The sequence below is a fragment of the Pinus tabuliformis genome, chromosome 4_1, assembly GCF_031772625.1.
Source record: "Pinus tabuliformis cultivar Carrire ecotype Pingquan chromosome 4_1, CPIR1, whole genome shotgun sequence".
Classification (NCBI taxonomy): Eukaryota; Viridiplantae; Streptophyta; class Pinopsida; order Pinales; family Pinaceae; genus Pinus; species Pinus tabuliformis.
The window spans coordinates 142,660,159-142,681,603 of NC_142303.1; the positions used below are offsets into that span (position 1 = coordinate 142,660,159).

General features: G+C 35.1%; 1 protein-coding gene across 2 annotated transcripts in view; it reads left to right on the forward strand.

The window, feature by feature from the left end:
* Positions 1-21,445, forward strand: part of LOC149174608 (amino-acid permease BAT1 homolog) — a 257,768-nt gene that overhangs the window by 68,733 nt on the left and 167,590 nt on the right. Inside the window, exons 1-2 of one of the 2 annotated variants that reach the window (XM_089419359.1) lie at positions 17,973-18,756; positions 19,000-19,260. The exons of the other annotated variant lie outside the window; for it this stretch is intronic. Coding sequence (XP_089275485.1) covers positions 18,647-18,756; positions 19,000-19,260 — 371 coding nt within the window. The 5' untranslated portion in view covers positions 17,973-18,646. Of the gene's footprint in view, positions 1-17,972; positions 18,757-18,999; positions 19,261-21,445 lie in introns of those variants that run through there. 2 annotated transcript variants of the gene reach the window in all.

Here is a 21,445-nt window from a genome sequence, read left to right on the forward strand (position 1 = left end):
CTTTCTAATATTTCTTGTCCTTTTTCAAAACTCTGTTTTTAATGCATTTTCTTCTTTGTGTCTTTGTAGGTGGATAATGCTCAACTTGAACTGATTTTTGCAGTGTGTCTTTGTCTTACAGCAAGGAGAGATGCTCTGGTGCAACTTGTTTCATTTATTACATATAGTGACTTAAAATTACATGAGAAATACAAATAAACTCAAAATACTCTGTGTTCACCTCAAAAACATGTTTTTGAGCTGAAAATTACATTAGGTTGAAAGATAATAATTTCTGTAACTATGACTTACAAGCCATCATGCTTGATTTATTAATCATCCTCATACCCTTTCTGACCTTTATTTACACTTTAAAATCAGGCTCTTGACCTTGGAAATGAAAACCTAAGACCTAATGAAAACATGCCCTATGACCTAATGAAAGCATGATTGCAAATTGCCCATGAAACCATAACTGAAGACAACCTGAAGAAGGGTCAACAAGTATACTCTATTAGGGAAAAATTTAGATTTTCTTAAGAGAAGACAACCATCAGTGAATCAGTTTGACATGACCTAATGGAATGATGTAAACTTTTTAGTATGGGACTCCTAAAATGAAAATGCAAAGAGCAAATTTTGATCCCTAATGGAAGTATGCAGATACTAACACTAGCAACAGGTAACATGCATTGGTTTGAAAGTTTTAAAGAAACCTACGATGGTGCTAATATCTACCTTAATGATGACAGAGCCTACTAGATCGAGACATTCATGTGATTTTGCCTGATGGCAAGATTAGGAGAATCCAAAATGTGATGTATGTACTAGGAATTAAAAATAATTTAATTTATGTTTCAATGGTTGCAGATCAGAACTTGAAGGTAGAATTTTATAAAACCTCTTGTGTCATTAAGGATTTGTTGGATAAATATAAACAAGTTTCATTTGGAATTCGAATTGGAGGCCTGTACAAGTTGAATGTCACAAGTGTACCACATCAGGCTTTGAATTCAACAACAATGACAACAGAGAATTGGCACCAAAGATTCAGACACATCAATCTTCCTGATTTAGTGCTGCTACAAAAACAAGGTATGGTCAATGGTCTCCCTGTTTTAAAAAAATGTTCATGTTGATTGTGAAGGATGTGCCCTTGGGAAGATGCATAGGGATGATTTTCCCTCAAGTTTAGATAGAAAGAAGAGAGATATACTAGAGCTTGTGCACACTGATATATGTGGGCTGATGTAGACAAGGTCATTAGGAGGTGCATATTATTTTTTATTATTTTTTGATGATTACACAAGATTTACCTGGGTATATTTTCTCAAAAAGAAGAGTCATACTTTTGAATATTTTAAAGAGTTCAGAAGCATGGTTGAAAAACAAATAGGGAAGTTCATCAAAATTCTCTGCTCAGATCAAGGGGGAGAATACAAGCAAAGTGGCTTCATCAAATATTGCAAGGACCATGGGATAGTTCAGCAGTTCACAATACCCCACACTCCTCAACAGAACGAGGTTGCAGAGAGGAAGAACAAAACCCTTATGGAGTGTGCACACAACATGTTAAAAGGTAAGAACATGTCTAATGGCTTTTGGGCAGAAGCAATAAATACTACAGTGTATTTAAAGAATATGAGTCCAACAAAAAGTCTTGATTTTAAGACTCCATTCGAAGCTTTATTAGGTTTTAAGCTTGTAGTTAATCATTTAAGAGTTTTTGGCTCGAAATATTTTGTTCATGTTCCAAAAGAGGATAAGAGAAAACTAGATTCAAAGGCCATTAAATGCATTTTCGTAGGGTATTGTATAGAGCTTAAAGCATATAAACTGTTTAATCACTCTACTCACAAAGTGTTTGCGAGTAGAGGTGTAGTATTCCATGAGCAGGTTGATGATGGAAACTGTGATAAAGGCCATGAAGAGTGGCACATGCCTTTGCTGGTGGAAGATGGAAGTGATGAAACAAGGGACAACCATGAGCAACAACAACAACAAAAGGGAGAATCAAGTGATGCAGGTACAGTCAACAAGGCAAGTCCATCAAGGAGTCAATAAGACAGATTTGAGGCAAGTCCGCCATTGAGGAGATCAGGTAGGCAGACTCAATTACTAGCACGATATAGGGATCATTCTCTTATAACTAGTATGTTAAATGTTGTTGAACCCTAAAATTATAAAGAAGCAAGTGAATATGATGAATGGAGGGCAGCCATGGAAGAGGAATATGAGTCAATACTTAAAAACAAAACCTGGGATTTAGTTGAATTGTCGGAAGGGAAAGAACCTATAGGTTGCAAGTGGTTATATAAAACTAAATTTAAATATGATGGTAGTGTAGACAAATACAAAGCTAGGCTGGTAGCTAAAGGTTACTCACAAAGAGAAGGAATTAATTATGAGGAAAGCTTTGCTTCGATAACTAAGCTAAACACTATTAGAATGATTATAGCTTTAGCTACAAAACATCATTGGAGTCTAAACCAACTAGATGTGAAGTTTTCATTTTTAAATGGAGAATTAAAAGAAGAGGTTTATTTAAAACAACTGAAGGGTTTATCAAATAGGGCCAGGAGCATTTAATCTGCAAATTAAAGAAGGCATTATAAGGTTTAAAATAGGCACCCAGGTCATGGTATGAAAAAATTGATTCATTTTCCCTGCAACATAGTTATAAGATGAGTAAAAATGACCCTAATTTGTATTATACTGTGTTTGATGAAAAGGGGCGAATTGTTTTGATTTCTTTATATGTAGATGATTTAATTATCACTGGAAATGCTGATGATTTGATTAAAGAAATCAAAGTGTAGATGTCGCAAGTGTTTGAAATGAAAGACCTTGGAGAATTACACTATTGTTTGGGTCTGGAAGTTTGGAGGGACTCTGGACAAACTTTTCTCACTCAAGGGAAGTATGTCAGAGGTTTATTGAAAAAATTCAGAATGGATTAGTGCAAAGTTGCCTCAGTACCTTTACAACAGAATATCAAACTTCATAATAATGATGGTTCTAAGGAGGTGGATGCAACACTGTATAGACAACTGGTTGGGATTTGATTTACTTGACTACAACTAGGCCTGACTTAGCTTTTGCAATCAGTGTATTGAGCCAATTCATGTCAAAGCCTCTTGAGAATCATTGGGTGGCAGCGAAAGGCATCTTAAGGTATCTTCAAGGAACCTTAGAATTTTGTATTAAATGTACTGATTCTTGTGATGTTAAATTGACAGGTTTTTCAGATACAGATTGGGTCGGAAATCTGGATGACAAACGATCCATAACAGGTTATGCATTCAATATTGGGTCCGGGGTCATTGCATGGAGCAGCAAGAAGCAAAATACTGTATCCATGTCTTTAGTAGAAGCAGAGTATCAAGCAATGTGTGCAACAATGTGTGAGGTAGTTTGGTTGAGGAGACTTCTCCATGATGCTGGAGAAGAACAAAAAGATGCTACAATTATCAAATGTGACAACCAAAGCTCAATCAAACTTGCAAACAATCATGTGTTTCACAAAAACACAAAGCATATTGATACGTAGTTTCACTTTGTTAGAGAGAAGGTTCAGTCAAAAGAAATTTATATTGAATACTGTAATACTTGTGATAATGCAACAAACATTTTTACCAAGCCCCTTGGAAGAATTAAATTTGAATTATTTAGGGAGATGTTAGGAGTACTAGTGAACCCTTTCTCCATTAAGGGGGAGTGTTGAAATTAATGGAGAATTTGTATTATTGGAGAGAGTCTGTTCATTAGTTGTGTGTGTGTCCTAGTTTAGGAATTAGTTCATATTTTCTAGGTGTTAGTTTTAACTCTCTTAGTATTATGTAAACTTATATATTCTTAATGAATAATGATCAATGTAGAGCGTTCTCCATGAGACAGTCTCCAGGTGCAACTTACTCTTGAGAGCTGCTAAATTTCAGAATATATTTATTTCTTCAATATCTTAATAAAGATAATATTAAATTTATTATTAACTTATTTTTCAATTTTTTTAAATAAATCTTATTTATGTGTATTATTGTTATATATAATTTCTCTCGTATGGTTTTTTTCTCTAACACGACGTAATTATGAAGATAAAAATAAATACCTCATAAGAAATCACAACCACTCTACTAAAATAGTTATGAAGACCATTATGGAGAAGAGGAAACTGAGAGCAAGGAAAAATAAAACGTAAAGATTGCTTAACTAAACCCACAAAATTGGCAAGCGCGGGGACGAGAAGAACCCATGGTAAGGGGTGTGAAAGAAAGAAGAAAGAAACAAATTATTTTAACGTCCACGAGGCTAAAGATAGCCTATGGGACAGATTGCTTCTTCATATGCTTGATGTATTCGGTCCTTTTCTGTGAAGCTTCAAGATAAATGCTCCCAGCTTCTCAACAAACCCCTCGCTAAATAGATTATCCTAAGAGCTAGCTGCCAACATATCTGCATAACTTTCCATGTTGCCTTTGAAGGCTTCACATTTTAAATTGAAATGTTTTTCTGTTTCCACTTTTCCAGAAGAACAAAAAATGCATACGCTTTCCTCCCACATTTCCTTTGGCCTTTTCTAGCACCCTATTTCACAACGAAGTTGATGAGAATTAGTCCTTAACTGAGCAATAAGAATTTTGGCCTCTATGTATGCTTTTGGTTGATGACTATGAGTGGGATTAAACACTTCAATATAGTATTTTTTCTTTGTTCCTAGCTCCTTATCCCAAGTACGCTTGTGGAACTTTTCCATAACAAAAGCTTTTATCTATTTGCTTTTTACGGGACACGCGTTCAAGCAAATACCCCATTTACTAAACCATGTGTTATTTTGCTGCATCCAAGTTTTTTTGCTCTTGCACAATCTATCATTAAAGACAACCTTAGGCCATCTACCCTCTTCCATTTGCTCAATTTTTTTAAATACCTTATGACTCATACCATAGCAATTGCTTCAATAGGAGCAGTCCCTGTTTCACTTAACAAGATAGCATAAAGAACTGCAATTTTAATCTTAAATTTGTTTGTAATCAAACGCTCCTGAATTTTCTCAATTTGTCTCCACTGCATGTCGGATGTACTGCTAGCCCATAGTTCACAACCATAGAGAATTATCAGAATCACTAGAAGCCCAAAAAAAGTTTGAATGGTTTTCTAGTCCCATAACTTTGCCTCCCTACACCTATTTTGAAAAGCATAAAATTCTTTCCAACCCCCCAAAGTTCTTTTCTTTCTACAACCATTCCAACTTAGATTTTTGTTGAAGTCAATTTCGAGGTATTTGTAACCCGCAACTTCTTCCAAAATGTTGCCTTCAAAGTAGAGCTTATGCTGGTTATATTTTCTTTTCTTAGGAAAAACCACTACTTTCGTTTTGCTAATATTGACTTGCATCCCCACAGTTCTACAAAAATGCGCAAGGGATAATAAGTGCTCTTGCAAACCAAGAGCTGATTTAGCAATCAGAATAAGGTCATCTGCATACAAAATAAGCCTTATAACAAACTTGCCCAAATAGATACCATCACCCCCTTGCGAATTTAACCACTCCTCAATCTTGTCAATATATAAACCAAAAAGGGTAGGAGACAATGGGCAAGCGTGCTTGACCCCGATATCGCTTCTAAAACTTTCAGAAATGCCTGCTAAAGTTCTAATTTTGATAATAAATATGTATTAATATAATTTAACATTATTAAATATAAAATCTATATATAACAAATTTATTATATTTTGATTAAATATTAATTATATTTTATCATTGTTATATATGAAATTTTGATAATAAATATGTATAAATATATTTTAACATTATTAAATATAAAAATTAAATTAAGTATATGTAACTTTTATTTATTATATTTGTTTATAAATAGATTATATGGTAATAATTTTATAGTAAAAATGGTTTTACTTTTAAATAGTTCTAAAAAAATTAATTTTATATAGTTTATTAAAGTTTTGAAAAAAATAACTATTAAATTGAATATTTTGAAAATTAAAAATAATTTTGAAATTTTGTGAAATTTGAATTTCTATTTTCTTATTGGTTTATATAGAGAGTAATTTTATGGGGTTATAAATAGAATTTTTCAAAAATAAATTTTATTATTAAAAAAAATCTATATGCTACCAAGTGTCAAACATCAAATCTCAATATTTATGAAAATTAAAAGTAAAAGTCTATATGCCACCAAGTGTCATAATAGTACACACATCAATATTTATGAAAATTTCATTTGTAAAGTGTGTTAAACTCATGTTTGACTTTTAATTAATGTATAACTTTTGAAAATAATTTACAAAATTTAATCAAGTTTTTGAAAATTTTTAACAATCACATTTTTATTTTATGATTTTTTTTGTGGCATAATATATATATATATATATATATATAATATGTGATTCACCTTTATATATAATATTGACATATATAATCTACTTATTATAAGAAAAACATTTAAAATTATTATTTCAATACTTAAATAAAATATTCCTAAATTATAATGGAGAATCTTTAACAAAATCTCTCTCTCTCTATATATATTTTAAATGTGATTCACTTTGTATATATATTCACCTTTATATATAATATTGACATATATAATTTACTTAATATAAGAAAATCATTTAAAATTATTATGTCATTACTTAAATAAAATATTTCTAAATTATAGTGGGGAATTTTTAACAAAATCTCTTTCAAACCTTACTACTAAGACTCCAATATTATTGCAACAACTACAAAAAATTCAACAAATACATTTATGATATTCTATCATTTGCTATATCAATATAGAGATAATATTTTAAATACAATCTAAGTTCTTCCTCTAAATTCTTGTTGCATTTGAATTCTTCCCTGCATTAATACAACTTCTTTAAATTGATGATAAACGTTTGAGTTGAATTATATATATATATATATATATATAATATAATTGCTTTTTACCTTCATAAATTGATTTCTAATTTACACTAATATTAGAGTCTCAATTTTACATTTATTGCCTATCTAATCTATTAATAATTCAAAGTTTCTCAATACTTATAAATATGTTTCTATTGTTTTTTTAATGAAAATATAAAATGCCTAAAACTTGAGTATTCATTTACTAACAACATATTTCAAAAGAATATAATGTATTGATAAGAAAAAACAATGTCCCCTCCATTATAAATCTTTAAAGCTCTTTGGTATGGCCCTAAGTCAACATGCATTTTCATAATTAATTAGGGGTTCCTTTAATATTAAATATATTTTTTTCCTTCAAATATTTTTACCTACCTTTAGTATCTAGTTTGATTTTATGATATTAAATGTTTTTATGGGCAACTTGTGTGGGAGTCATATAAGACCTTGAGATATCAAGCTCTCAAATAATGCAAGATAAATACTTATAAGCATTTGTAGATGCATTAGTTATTTAAGAATATAAAGAGCAAACAAAAGCCAATTGATCACATTTGTTGTGGAAATTTTTTTTATAAAATAATTTAATGCAAAATAAAAATTTCATTGTTTTAACTAAACACTTTTCAATCTTAACTTTATGAATTCAACTATAAAAATCTCCCTATTTAAAAACTTTAACAATTCTATTTGTTTTAATATTCTAAAGTAGAAAACCTAAATTCAAAAGTTGAAGAAGATCTTAACTATTATAATAACGTTGCTTACCAAATGAATCTTGCAAATCACAAGTTTTAATAATTAAAAAATTTTAAGACTTTTTTACATTAGCACAAGAGAAATTTTTATTGTAGATATAATAATTTTTGCTATCAATTACTTTTTACATAAAAGATAGATACTAAACAACAACACTTGTTAGATATCAAATTATAAAATACAAATCTATATTAAATATTAACTGACATTGGTTTTGTGTTTTCAAATAACATTAAACCATTATTTTATGTGTCAAAACAAATTTCATAATAAATATTTTTTAATATAATTTATTATTAATATAATATTTTATTTTATATATATTATTTGATTTAAAATTATAATTTTATTAAATGTGGATTATATTTTAATTCATTTTTTTATCTATTGTTTTATAACATATTGTTTTATAACATTTCATTTTATTTGAAATTATAATTTTATTAAAGGTTAATTATATTTTGAAGTTGCATTCATTCATCATTTTGTTTATATAAAAAAGTGGGTGATAAATATCTAATTAATATAATTTATCAATACAAATACAAAATATGATATATTAATTTTGTTTCCAAAACACTTTAAAATTTAATAATTTTGCATTTTGTTACATCATTTTTATTTTATATATATAGATAATATTTTATTGTTGTTTATTTTTTTCAACTAATTCATTATATTTATTTAGCATATTATAGGCTTTATTTTTACTGGATTTGTTGCTCTTTAAGTACAAACAAAATAATATAGATAATAATGATTCAAAATAAGAAGATTGAAGATTTACAGCTCAAAAGGCTTAAAATTTGGCAAAAAAACAAAGATTTCCCAAAATCATAATTCAACCAGCCATATTCTCGAACCTGGGTTGCCAGAAACACCATCTCTAAGACATCTAAAATCCTCGTGCACATGCGATTCCATATGAGCCATTCTCCCTTCAAAAGCATCCATTCACTCTTGAAGTCACTTTTGGCATCTTCTAAGGGAGATTTGTCTATCTAAGATGTGTCATTGATTATGATGTATGTCTTGCAGAAAACTCATTATCGCATTGTGATCATGTTTCCCATCTCCTGCTTGTTACTCCCATGTCGCTATCACCACCCAGATTTGGGTCTCCAAAGAGTCAAAGGGAGGAGGGAGGTCCACGTGCCCTGACAATGACTATTGCGGCTAAACGAGATCTTCTTCCTCATCATTTGGGGCTACCGGGCAAGCAACACCTTGTCCACAATTGCCTCCCCCCTGCCCTGGCCTCCCTCTTTGCCAGAGCATCGTGAGACGACAATGGGCTTTCCAAGTCCCCTTAGCCACAAATTCAAGACCAACTATGCAGAGAACAATGGATCGCCCACCCTCATCCATGCCAACAATCACTTTTCTAGTATCTTGCCGCCACAAAATACAAGAACTGATTCGCTAATCCACTTGAACATACCACCCTACACCCTGCTCACTGTTGAATATACAAGGAGAACTTGAGAAAACCCTACCAACCTCTTGCAGTGAGGTTACCCGATATACAATGCCTAGACCAAAAGGGGCGACCACCTTGACCAACCCACCTCACCCAATGACTAGCACCTTACACTTCCGGATACCTACCAGGAAACAAAAGAATCCCCACCTCCTAGAAACATACAAGAAGCTTGAAAACAACACCCAACACTCTCAAGAACAAACTGACCACAATACGAGGACTCCCACGATCTCCGACAGGGCTCCTAATTCTTGTCAGCCTCCACCCCGCTCACACCCCCCCGCCAAAGCAGAAACCACTCCAATTGAGAACTCACAAAACAAAGATAAGACAAGCAAACAGAAACGAGAATGAGACTTACTTCCCAGAAATGCCTAGTGAAGGCAGACCCACAAATGCCAGCCTCCCTCCTGCCATCCTTCCATACCAATATTGTGCTCATTGGAGGAGAATGCGAGCTTGAGTCCCAAGCCGTGTATTGCTCAGACTTGGGGTTTCACATTTCACCATTCTTCCTTCCCACAGAATTGTTCGCTAACACTTGCGACCAGAGAAAAAGGAAAGGCAAATAACATTGCCTCCTTTCCCCTCTGCAATTGTGTTTCTGCACCTCACTCTGCTCCTTCATCCCCCGCTCAAGGAAAATGGCCTAGAGCCAACATCCCAATTCACATATACACAAAAAACTCTCCAGAATCTCTGTCGTCCCAACCCACTGTTGGGCTTTCATTACCCACTACCAAAACATTAACGACGTGTTGATTGATCCGTAAAATCGTGACCTTGGGCCTCCAAATGTCCAATTTCCACCCATCAAGGAAATATAAATTATTATTTTAAAATTAATTAAAAAATTATATTTTTATTAATTTAATTTAATTTATAACATAGGAAATTTGATAAATAAACACCATTAAAATTATAAATGTAAAAGTTCACAATATTAAAAAAATATAAATAAACACTACTAAAACTATAAATGCAAAAATTCAAAATTATTTATTTATTTAAATATAAATCATTATTTTTAAATTAATTAAAATTTTATTTAAATATTAATTATTATTTAAAAAATTAAAATTTTATATTTTTTACCCAATAGTAAAAAAATATTGTTAATTTAAAACATGAAAAAATACTACTTTTTTTTTGACGAGGTCAAATAGTGGTTATATTACCAAAAAAATATGAGATGGAGCGTGCTCCTATTACATTCGATGAAGATAAGATTCGAGCGGTAAAAGTGTACTGGGAACGCAGTCCCTACTTCTATGCTTAAAATCCAAAATTCTATATATTCCTATATCTATCCTGGCGTACTGCCTTACATACTGGCCTGCAAGTAATATAAATTTACAAAACATTGTGTTACTTGTTGTTTTTCATGGTTTATGAACTGACTGTTCCTGGAAGGAATGCTGCTTCTTGCCTTGATGGACTGAGTTTTCTCCCTCCTGGCTCATGGTGGTGGATTTGATATATGCCACTGCTTTCTCCAAGTGCACGCATTTGTTCTTGAGTGCCAATATCTCCACTTTCTGGCTTTCCATGCTTCTCTTCTAATAATTGAACTCCATTTTCATTTTTGACTTGAGGTCTTGCAGAGCATCTTAGAATCTGTTGATCATAAATTTATTTGCCTTACATGTTGCACGTCCGTCATTCCTTGCAGCTTTCTCGATTTGATTGAATTCCATCTTATTCACTTCCTTCTATGAGTTTTTGAGATATTTGTTGTTCCTTTTGCTATTGCTATTCCTGTGACTTTTGTTACCTAGAGTGTTCCTTTTGCTGCCTTTGCTTTGCGTTGTTCTATTGAGTTCTGGGATTAGAGTGGCTACTATATTTGAGGTATGCTGTCCTTCCTGTGGAGAGTAATAGAAAACAGAGTAGAGGCTAACTGACAGAGCTTTAATGGGTAGGGAGCTTAGGAATGCACGATGTGTGGGACAAGAAGAACTATGAAACCTCTTGATTGGTGAGCCTATAATGTGCCTACTGCTAACCACGATTAATGGAGTAAAGAGGTTGAAATGGTGTGTGAGAGGGTGATGGAGGAGCAGGTATGATGAGATTTTCGAGTGCTTCTTTTTCTGAGAGCTAATGCAAGTCTCCTAATGGGGATTATTCAGAAAGAGGATGCTGGGAGAAGAGATTAGATGGTGGCTCAGGGGGTAGATTTCGTTGGAGGGATTTCAAATGCACTGCGCAATAACTGGGATAGAGTTATTTGGAATCGATTAATACTAACGCAACAAAGAGTATTGCTGAGAGGCTTAAACTTTAAGGGAGGAGAGCTGCTACGATACTTGTCCAGGATGAGACATTTTGCTGCGCCATTCATGGGAATAGGATCATGATCATCCTTAGTCTTCGGACTGGATAAGGATTCTGATTTCCCCCATATTTTTTGCTTGATATCCTGTGAATTCCATCTGATATTTCCTGCAAGGATATCTTCTTGTTGATTTTCTGTTGTCCTTTTGAGGGTGTTTTGGAAGTTTTCACTCTTTTTTTTAAAGAGAAAATCTTGCTTCATGACAATTGATTTGGTCTATGGAACTGAAGTGTGGTATATCTCTTCATTCTCCTGTGTGGTTCCTTCTATTCTTTGAACTGCTTGGTTTGCAAATTTATCAGCCAATTGATTGTGTTCTCTTAGAACATGTTTGAAAGTCACCACTCCTGAACCTTCCAGATTAGTTCTTATCCTCTTATATATTCTGTTTATGGCTAAATTGTTGGGGCTTTTGTTCCTAGCCATTGCCTCTATAATAATAGTTGAATCTCCTATTATGATTGGGTCTCAAATAACTCTCTTTTTAATTATCCTTGATCCCATTAACAAACTATATGCTTCTACTTTGTTGTTTGATGTTTCTCCCAGACCCCATTCATATGAAACTATCTCTTTCCCATCAGGATCGATTATAATTCCTCCTGCCCCTGCTTTTCCAGGATTGTTTTTTGATGCCCCATCAAAGAAGACGTATCTTTTTTGTTTTTTTTTTTTTTCCAATTTGCAAATTCTTCATTTAGCCTAATTTTCCAACTCTGAGCTAAAGGAGTTTTCTTATGTCCTTTTTGCCCATTGTTTTTTGTTATAGCTTTCCTGATCCAATCTTTCTCCTCTTGCTGTAGGATGTTATAGTCCATTGTTGTAGTCCCTTTTGTGTTTAAGATTTCAGATGTTAAACCCCAAGTTTTGGATAAAATTTTTCCTATTCTTGGGGTCTGGTCTTTGAAGATACTTTTGTTTCTTGTCAGCCATATTTGCCAGCACAAGACTACTAGAAGGCATTTCCAGAACCTCTTAATTGTCACCTTGTTCTTTGTTGAATAGGGGTATGCCTTCTCCCAAGCTTGAAAAAATTCTGGAAAGGGATTTGCAAAATTTAAGTTGATTTCCAAAGGACTTGAGAGCTATTTCCAGCATTCTTTAGCTATCTTGCAGTCCTAGAATAGGTGCTGGATGGTCTCTTCTTCCTTTAGGCACATAGAAGCCTTTTCTTTTTAGATTTTTAGAGGTTAGAATTTTGCATTTTAGGAGGGTCCAAATAAATATTTTGATTTTAGGTAGACTTTCAGTCTTCCATACTATTTTCCAAAGGCCCCAATCTTGTTGATTTTGATGATCTTGGAGGGCTTTATAACCTGTTTTGACTATGTATCCTCCTCCGCTTGGATCCCAAACAAATGCATCTTCTTCCTCAGTGCTTGTGGGTGCTGCTCCTTTGAGGTGTGGCCTTAATCTATCCCATTGACCTTTCATATTTGAAGGGATTATTATATTTTGTCATTCTTGCCATTCTCACTGATCCCAAGTAGAGATTGAGTGAAGTGTGTTCAGGCCTCTTTCTGTCATCCAGTTTTGAATGCCTTCAAGTTCCAATTGAAACTTTAAAGGCTCTTTTCCCATAATTCTGTCCTCCCATATCGAGACTGTTTTCCCATTGCCTGGGATTTTAGAGATATGATTTCTGAGTAGTGGAATTGTCTTTTTCACAAGCTTCCATACTTGAGTGCACGACCTTATGGGAACATTTTCATTCAATAACTTTGTTCTAGATTTGTCCATGTATTTTGCAGCGAGATTTTTTTCCCACCAACTCTCCTTTCCTGTTATCATTCTCCATATTATTTTCATTCCTAATGCAACATTCATTAAGCCAAGGAGTCTTATTGATAAGCCTCCTTGTTCATATGGTAATGTGACTTTCTCCCACTTGACCGAACTGAATTTTTTGTTCTCTTGTTTCCCTCCTTGCCATAAGAAGCTTCTTATTATTAGTTCCATTTGTTTGTGTGCACTCGCAGGTGCCAGAATTATTGCATACTAATAGGTTGGGAGCACCAAGAGTAATGCCTTAACCAAAGTCACCATGTTTGCCATATTAAACCACATCATACCCATTTTTTGGGTTTTATCTTTCATTTTTTCAATCTGTTTGCTCCATAATTCTGCCTTCATATTTTCTTTGGAGATAGGGAGCCCCAAATAGAAGAAATGAGTCCATTTTTCCTGAGTGGGGATTTCTAGAATTTGCAAGATCCTTTGCATGGTTCTGGAGGGAGTGTTCCAACCATATCTTTTGCACTTTGAATTGTTTAAAAGCCCCCCAGAGACCTGCAGAAAGTCTTCTAGGACTTTTTTGAATCTTCTTGCGATTATAGTTAAAGCCCCTCCCAACAAGAGGGTATCATTCGCAAAAAGGGAGTGGTTAATGCTTTTGACTCCTCTTGCTATTTGGAGACCTGTGATGTTTCTTTCTCTCCTTTGTTTTTCTAGGGCTTTGCTTAAAGTTTCAGCCATTATGATATAGAGAAAAGGGGAAAGTGGGCACCCTTGTCTCAGACCTCTCGTGCTTTGGAAGAATTCACTTGGTCTTCCATTTATAAGAGGTGCAATCCATGGGGTTGAAATGCAGACCTGGATAACCTCTATTATATCTTGAGAGAATCCAATTTTTTGGAGTGTTGCCATTAGATATGGAACGCTGCCCCTATCAGAGGCGTTTGCCATATCTAATTTTATAATGAATCCTTTCTCTTTCCTTTGCATGGCATGGATGGCTTCCTGTACAATAATTACATTGTCAATAATTTGCCTGCTGGGCACAGAGCCTCCTTGATTTTCAGATATTATTTCCAGGAGCACTTTCTTGATTTTGTTGGCTATTATTTTAGTAATAATCTTGTAGGAGGAGTTACAGAGGGAAATAGGACAGAATCTATTAAAGGTGGACGGATTAGGTTCTTTTGGGACTAGAGCCAAATAAGATGATTTTGTATTGCTTCCCATTTTTTTTTTGAATACATTTCTTACCATTCTTAGGAAATCTTTTTTTTTTTTTATAATATTCCAGTGTTGCTTGTAAAATGCTATTGTGAAACTGTTTGGCTCAGGGGCCTTGTCTGGATGGAGGCTCCATATGGTTGCAACTACTTCCTCTTCTGAGATCTTTTTGCTTATTTATGAATTATGCTCTTCTCTTCTTTTTTTTTGTGTGTGCTGAAGGAAGCTCCCATATTCTGCTATCTTCGCCGGCTGTAAGAAGGTTTTTGAAATGGTTATGAGCTATTTTTTCAACTCCTCTTCTCCTTTGATCTCTTGTCCATCAACTTGGATTTTATCTATCTGATTTCTTGCTCTTCTTATTTTCATTGTATTGTGGAAGAAGTTGTGTTTTTGTCCCCTGCGTTGAGCCAAAGGCTTCTAGATTTCAATCTCGCCTCTTCTCCCTCTTTTCTATTTTCCCTATATATTTCCCAAAATATCTCATTTTGTTTTAAATAATCTTATTTTTCCTCCTCTTTGTTTTCCTTTTCCTTTTGCACGTTGACCATTTTTATTTGCAACTCTATTTTTTTTTTTTTTGTATTTCATTCTCTCTTGCCCATGCCTTGAGCTTAATTCTCAGATTTTTTAGCTTTGTTTCCCAAACATAATGAGGTGATCCTGTAATTCTTGGTGCCCAAGCTTCTGTGATTTGGTTTCTGAAGTCTTCGTTGTTGTCCCATATTGGGCTGTATTTAAATGGAAGATGTCCTTGATTTTCCATTTTGCCCAATATAATTGCCACTGGCTTGTGGTCGGATGCCGTTGTGTGAAGAATTTTGGATCTTACCGAGTTGTAGCCTGATGCGATGTTTTCTTGCACCAATATTCTATCCAGCCTTTCCTTTATGTTACTTTTGCCAATTCTCTTATTGCTCCATGTATATTTCTCATTGCTTGGAGGGATATCAATTAATTTGTGATGTTCCATTATTGTTTCCAAAGCTTCCTTGGATGGATCAGCATGATATGAACCTCCAAAATTCTCTTCTATATTTCGAACCAAGTTTAGATCCCCTCCAAGGATCATTTTCCCATTTTGGATTTCAGTTAGAGTTTCTTTTAAAGTACTCCAACATTTCTTCTTTTCCCTGTAATGATTTGGGGCGTATATATTGATGAAGTTGTACTGCTCCTTTGTGCTTGCTTACTTTATATCTGTTTGGATCCAATGTTATTCCTTTTTTTGTTGTATCATTTCCCATTCTCATTTTTTCCAGAGCGTACATATTCCCAATCCACGACAATTCTAGGAGACCACAATCATTACTTGTTTGTTTGGTGATGCGTGGGACCTTTCCCTCTCTGCTGGATTTTTTCATTGTTCCCAGAACTTTTCCCGAAAAAATAATTCATTGGTTGTTGTGTACCTAAAGTCATCTCCTTAGCTGTTGCTTCATCCCTCAACTCCTTATTGGATTTCCTTCAGGGCCTTTTTTTTTTCAAAGGTTTGAAGGGATTCCTTGGATTGGTTTCTGGTTAATATTCTATCAACTGATGGGGGCGAGGGAGAGCGAGTGCTTGTAGGAGGAGGGGTAATAATGGGGGAGCTATGGGGTTGTAGAGGGGATCAGGGAGAAGGAGGAGCTGAAGGCTCTTCCAAGGGCCCAAAGGAGTTTAGGTTAATGAGAGAAGAGGGGATGTCTGCATTAGGTGATGGAGGAGAAGGGTCTGAGGGGACAAGGGGCTGCGTTGAAGTAGGAGGGGGTTGTTTATTGGATGATTTATTTCGTTTAGCCTGTTCCCATTTGTTTTTTGAATCTTCTACATTTTCATTTTCATTTTTTTTTTGAGCATCTATTAGCAAAGTGACCATATTCATGACATACTTCGCATTTGAATGAGATTTGTTCATAATCTAGTTGTTGGATGCGTCTATTGATCCACTTTGATCTTTATCGCCTCCGGGAGCCCTTTCAGTAAATCCACTTCTACACATATTCTGGCGCAGGTATGCATGTTCTCCTTTGGTTCACATTTGTCTATGTATTTCCCAATTGCGTTCCCAATGGCCTTTACTGAATCATCTCCCCAGCAGTGAAGAGGGAGGCGTGGCAGCCTGACCCATACATGAACAACGTTGGGAACATCCATTTCAGGATCGAAATCTGGAGTCCATCGATTTAAATACAGTCCTCTCGTGTCCATCAAGTATGGGCCGTTCCTGAATATTAGATCTCGATCTTCTTTGGTTTCGAAATGGAAGGTATAATAGCCTCTTCCACAAAATCTTATTGATATTTTCCCATTGATCAACAAAGACCAGTTTCTTTTAACCCATTTCTGAAGATTGAAGGCCATAGTCCAGTAAATTGTCCAACTAATCCGCCTTTAGCAAGAGACAACGATGCTCTACGAGGGAGAGCAGTAGGGAGGGAGATTTCAGGAATGTCTTCCAATCTTTTGACGAACTTGGTTACAGATGGCCTGTTTTTGGGAGGTCCCATTGCAGAAATGAGAGAGGCGAAGGCATTTGCGGTGTCCTCAGTGTCCTGATGGCGATCTGGTGGAGGTTTTAAATCCTCTGGAGGGTCCATTTGTTCCAAGGCCTCAGCAGCAGGGGGCCCCTGAGAGGCAACTGCGGGCTGAGCGTTTCCAGGCTAGGTCACACAGAGCAGCAGCGAAAAAAACTTGTAATACATCAAAGCAAACCTTTAACAAAAATAATAAAAATAAATTGAAAAAATACTAATTTATAATATGAAAAAATATATAAATAAACACCACTAAAACTATAAATATAAAAATTCAGAACATTAAAGAAGTGATTAAACACTACTAAAACCATAAATATAAAAATTAAGAAACATAAATAAATAAACAACCAATGACATAAATTTTAAAGCATGAGACATCACAATTTCATAAATTTCAATAAAGAGAACAAAAGAATCACATTGGAAATAAAATTTTATGCATCAAATTTTCTTTTCCTTCCACATTTGGACCTGCAATTCCATCAAGGAGTTTCTTGCAAATCCCAGTGGCAGCGATGTTTTTTTATGTCTCAACATTCCACATAAGAAACACAATCATTTCGGTGCCGTACGGTTTTGTTTTGGATGTTTGAATTAATTTATAATTCGGCGGTTGCAGGGAGATTTTTTTTTATATCTCTGCATAGTGCATTCCATCAGAGAAACACAATCATTTTGGTTTTTTTGGTTAGTCTAAATTATTAATCAGCTATCAATATTTCTGGAATTATGGAATTATAATTCCATTAATACATACTGCTTTATACCAACTTTTAGATTTAAAAAAGTACAAAATCTAAAAGTTAATATATACTGCAACAGTGTATTAATGGAGCTATCCCGGCCTACTTTTTGGTCCATACCATTTTAATTCTATTACTTAGAAAAATATAAGTAGAAAGTGGTGATTTATTACTTTGAGTATGTTAAGAGTGAAAAATATAAGTAGAAAGTGGTGATTTCAGTTTACTACTGCCCAATTTGGGAATCGACGAAGCTGCACGTCTCTATAGTAGCGGCCAGGACGTTTGAAAAGTCTACTCGCACGATATTGGAGAAATCCATTCTCAAGTCGCATCCCCAATTTAGAAAATATCATTTGGGTCGTGCGTTGAACTCAGCGGTAGCCGGATTCATGGAATCCCCGCAACTTGGAACGAATCCGCGTTCCCATTAGACAAGGAGATTATTTCGCGTTACCGGCGGCTACGAACATCAGATTCTTGATTTCTAGAGTCATTCTTCTGCAGAGGTCAGCAGTTCGATCCCCACTAAGTTATAATATGCAATCAAACGTGCAGTCCCGGTCAACAGTTCGATCCTCACAAAGTTATGACATGCATCAAACGTGCAGTCGTGGCATTTGGCGTTCACACTTACGACATCCCGTTCAAATCCGGAAGATGCAAAGCAAACGTCATGCTTGGACCGAATGAATCACATTAGCAGAAGTGTACCATTGCCTTCCTAAACAAGGAGTGCAAGAAATAAGCACAAAAGGCCGGGCTGAGGGCCAGGCAGTGCAAGAGTTGCCGGAAAATCTTGTATGGACAGTAAGTAATGTGATGGAGGAATCTTTTATCTATTTCAAGGAGATGCTTTTGATTGAGTCCATGGATTTCTAAGCCTGCTGCGATTTTTGGCTGTTTTACAACAACTTAACCCCGGTAAGGAGCTGCTCATCTTTGTCTTTTTCCATGGATCCTCTCAATGATACCAACGGGGTTAGACTTGAAGACGGGATTGACTCCGGACATGCACGCCTGCAACAACTCGGCTACAAACAGGAGCTTAATCGTGATCTCTCGTACTATTCTTTGCCTTATTGAGCTCTTCAATAACAATACTTTTTAACAGAAGAGTCTTCGGAGCTAAGGCTTTATTCCCAAAATAAATATTTAATGTTTGTTATTTCCCGCATAAATTTTTGACGTTTTCTTTCTCCTCCAAGCTAAGGGTACATCCACAAAATCTTGAAAGTTTTACTAATTTCTCTCAAAAATCATGAAATTTCCATGTTTTGGAATAAGGTTTGGATTGCTTTGTGCAGAGTACTATCAAACTTTGCTTTTTCATTTTCCATTATATCGATTTTGACTGGCATAACGACTCTGTATACTACGGGGCTGAAATTTGGAGGTCCGGCGACTATGGTGTACGGATGGCTCATTGCTGGTCTTTTCACTCTCTTCGTGGGACTCTCCATGGCCGAAATTTGCTCTTCGTATCCAACGTCCGGTGGTCTATATTACTGGAGCGCTATGCTCTCCGGTAAAAAATGGGGACCCTTCGCTGCATGGATGACAGGCTGGTGAGTGAGTCCTTCAAGTCGTCAAGACATCTATTATTGCTTATCTAGAATGATTTTACCCATACAATGCATCTTCGATAATTGTGAGTGAAGGTTTCCGTGATTTGCATTTAACGATTCTGAACAATGTAGTTGAGAGCCAATCGTTTTTAGGTGTTTTAGGGGATAATTTAAGGATAAGTTCAGGTATTTGCATTGAGGGGTCAATCCATTATTTCTTTTATTCAGACATGCATGGGACATTTAGATTGTTCCAGGCCTTTCTACTGACAAGTTTATGGACCTTTACAGTACATGCTCTTATGTTTTCTTTTCTATCATTGCATTGAGAAAAGCGAGGTGATCCATCATGATCCGTACTCCAATGAGCAAGTTGGAACTACTTCATGTATTCACACTATGGATTTAGCTAAGCAAATTCCACTATGTGCTCCCTGTTATGTTTGGTGCTATTTAACAGTCATGTGGAGATTGGGAAATATTAACAGCACATACAACAGTAGCAAAGCAAAAATAACAACTCTAGTTCCCCCTTTTGAGATAAAATGTCTTTAATTGTTTGATGTGGAACATAAGCAATCATCCCGTCTTAGCCAATGTAAGTCCTGAAATGCTTGAGCGATTTAACCATTGCCTAAGCTTGCTTTTCCATAATGGCATATTTCAATTCGGCATCCTGAAACATCTTGATATAGGCTGCTCTTCACCGTGTTCATTCTTTTGGAGAAGTATACATGCAATAGTATCATTAAAAGCAAAAGAAAAAAATATAAAATCTTTAGCGTAATCGGGGATTTCCAACAATGGAGTTTTCACGATAGCTTCCTTGATATCTACGAATGCAACCTTGCTACTTTCATCCCATTTGTAATCGACATCTTTCATTAGCAACCTATTCAGAGGCTTTGTGATCTTAGAAAAAATTGGGATGAATCTTCTGATAAAATTTATCTTGCCGAAGAAGGATTGAAGTTCTTTTTGACGTCTAGGTGAAGTGATTTCTTTAACCCCTTTAATTCTTTCTGGATCCACCTTTACAACCTCTTTGGAAACAATGTGCCCTATGAGCTTCCCCTCCGTGGCACCAAGGATTGTCTTCTTTCGGTTGAGTGAAATTCTATATTGCCAGGGCCTTTCGAAAATCTGCCCAAGATGTACAATGTAAGAAGCTCTCTTCTTCGAATATACTGTAAGGTAATCTTGATAGATTTCAATGATTTTCCTCATGAGGTCCCTCAAAGCATAGTCCATTGCTCTCGGAAATGTAGCAGCTGCATTAATCAACCCAAAGACATCCTCTGATATTTGTAAGTATCCCAAGGTGTAGTGAATGTTGTCTTATGTCTGTCATCCTCATTCACCAACACTAGATTGTACCTTGAAAAGCCATCCAAGAAAAACAAAAGTTTTGAACTTGTAATCCTTTATAAAAGAAGCTCCATGTTGGGGAGTGGGTTGACTTTAATGGATGAGACATTCAGATTACGGAAGTCCCTGCACAATCCGACTTCTCCTGATTTCATTCTCACCACAACAAGGTTTAATAACCCTGAATAATACCTTCTTGGCATAATCATCCCTTCACCAAGTAACTTTTCTAATTCCTTTTGCACAAGAGGGTTGTGGATTAATCTGTCTCATCTTTTGACGAAAAAGTTTGGCATCCTTTTTTAATGGAATGGCATGTTGGATGACATCTTCCTTGTAATCCTTTAAATCTTGAATAGATTTATATTGAATAGATTTCCTGTAATGATGTTTGATCTCCTGCCTTCCATCGATTCTTGACATGGCTGCAAAGTAGAAGACGAAATTGCTAATGCATCTACTTTCTCATTTGTAGATCTTGGTTGGGCTTCTAAAGACAAAGTCTCAAATACTCCCATGGCGTCCAACACTGTCTTCTTGTATCTTCTGAGATGTTCATTTTAGAAGCATACAATCCCTTTACTTGGCAAATGTAAAGTTAGAATCACCAATAATCTTTAATATTTTAAGACCAAATTCTTTAACTAATTTTAAAAGAAGTAAAAGAGCTTCATACCTAGCTATGTTATTAGTAGCTTTAAACTCCAAACGAAAAGAATAATATGACATTTTACCTTTAGGCAAAGTAAACACAATACCTACATTGTTACCTGTCTTGGAGCTTGATCCCTCAAAGTTCATCTTCCATATGTGGTCA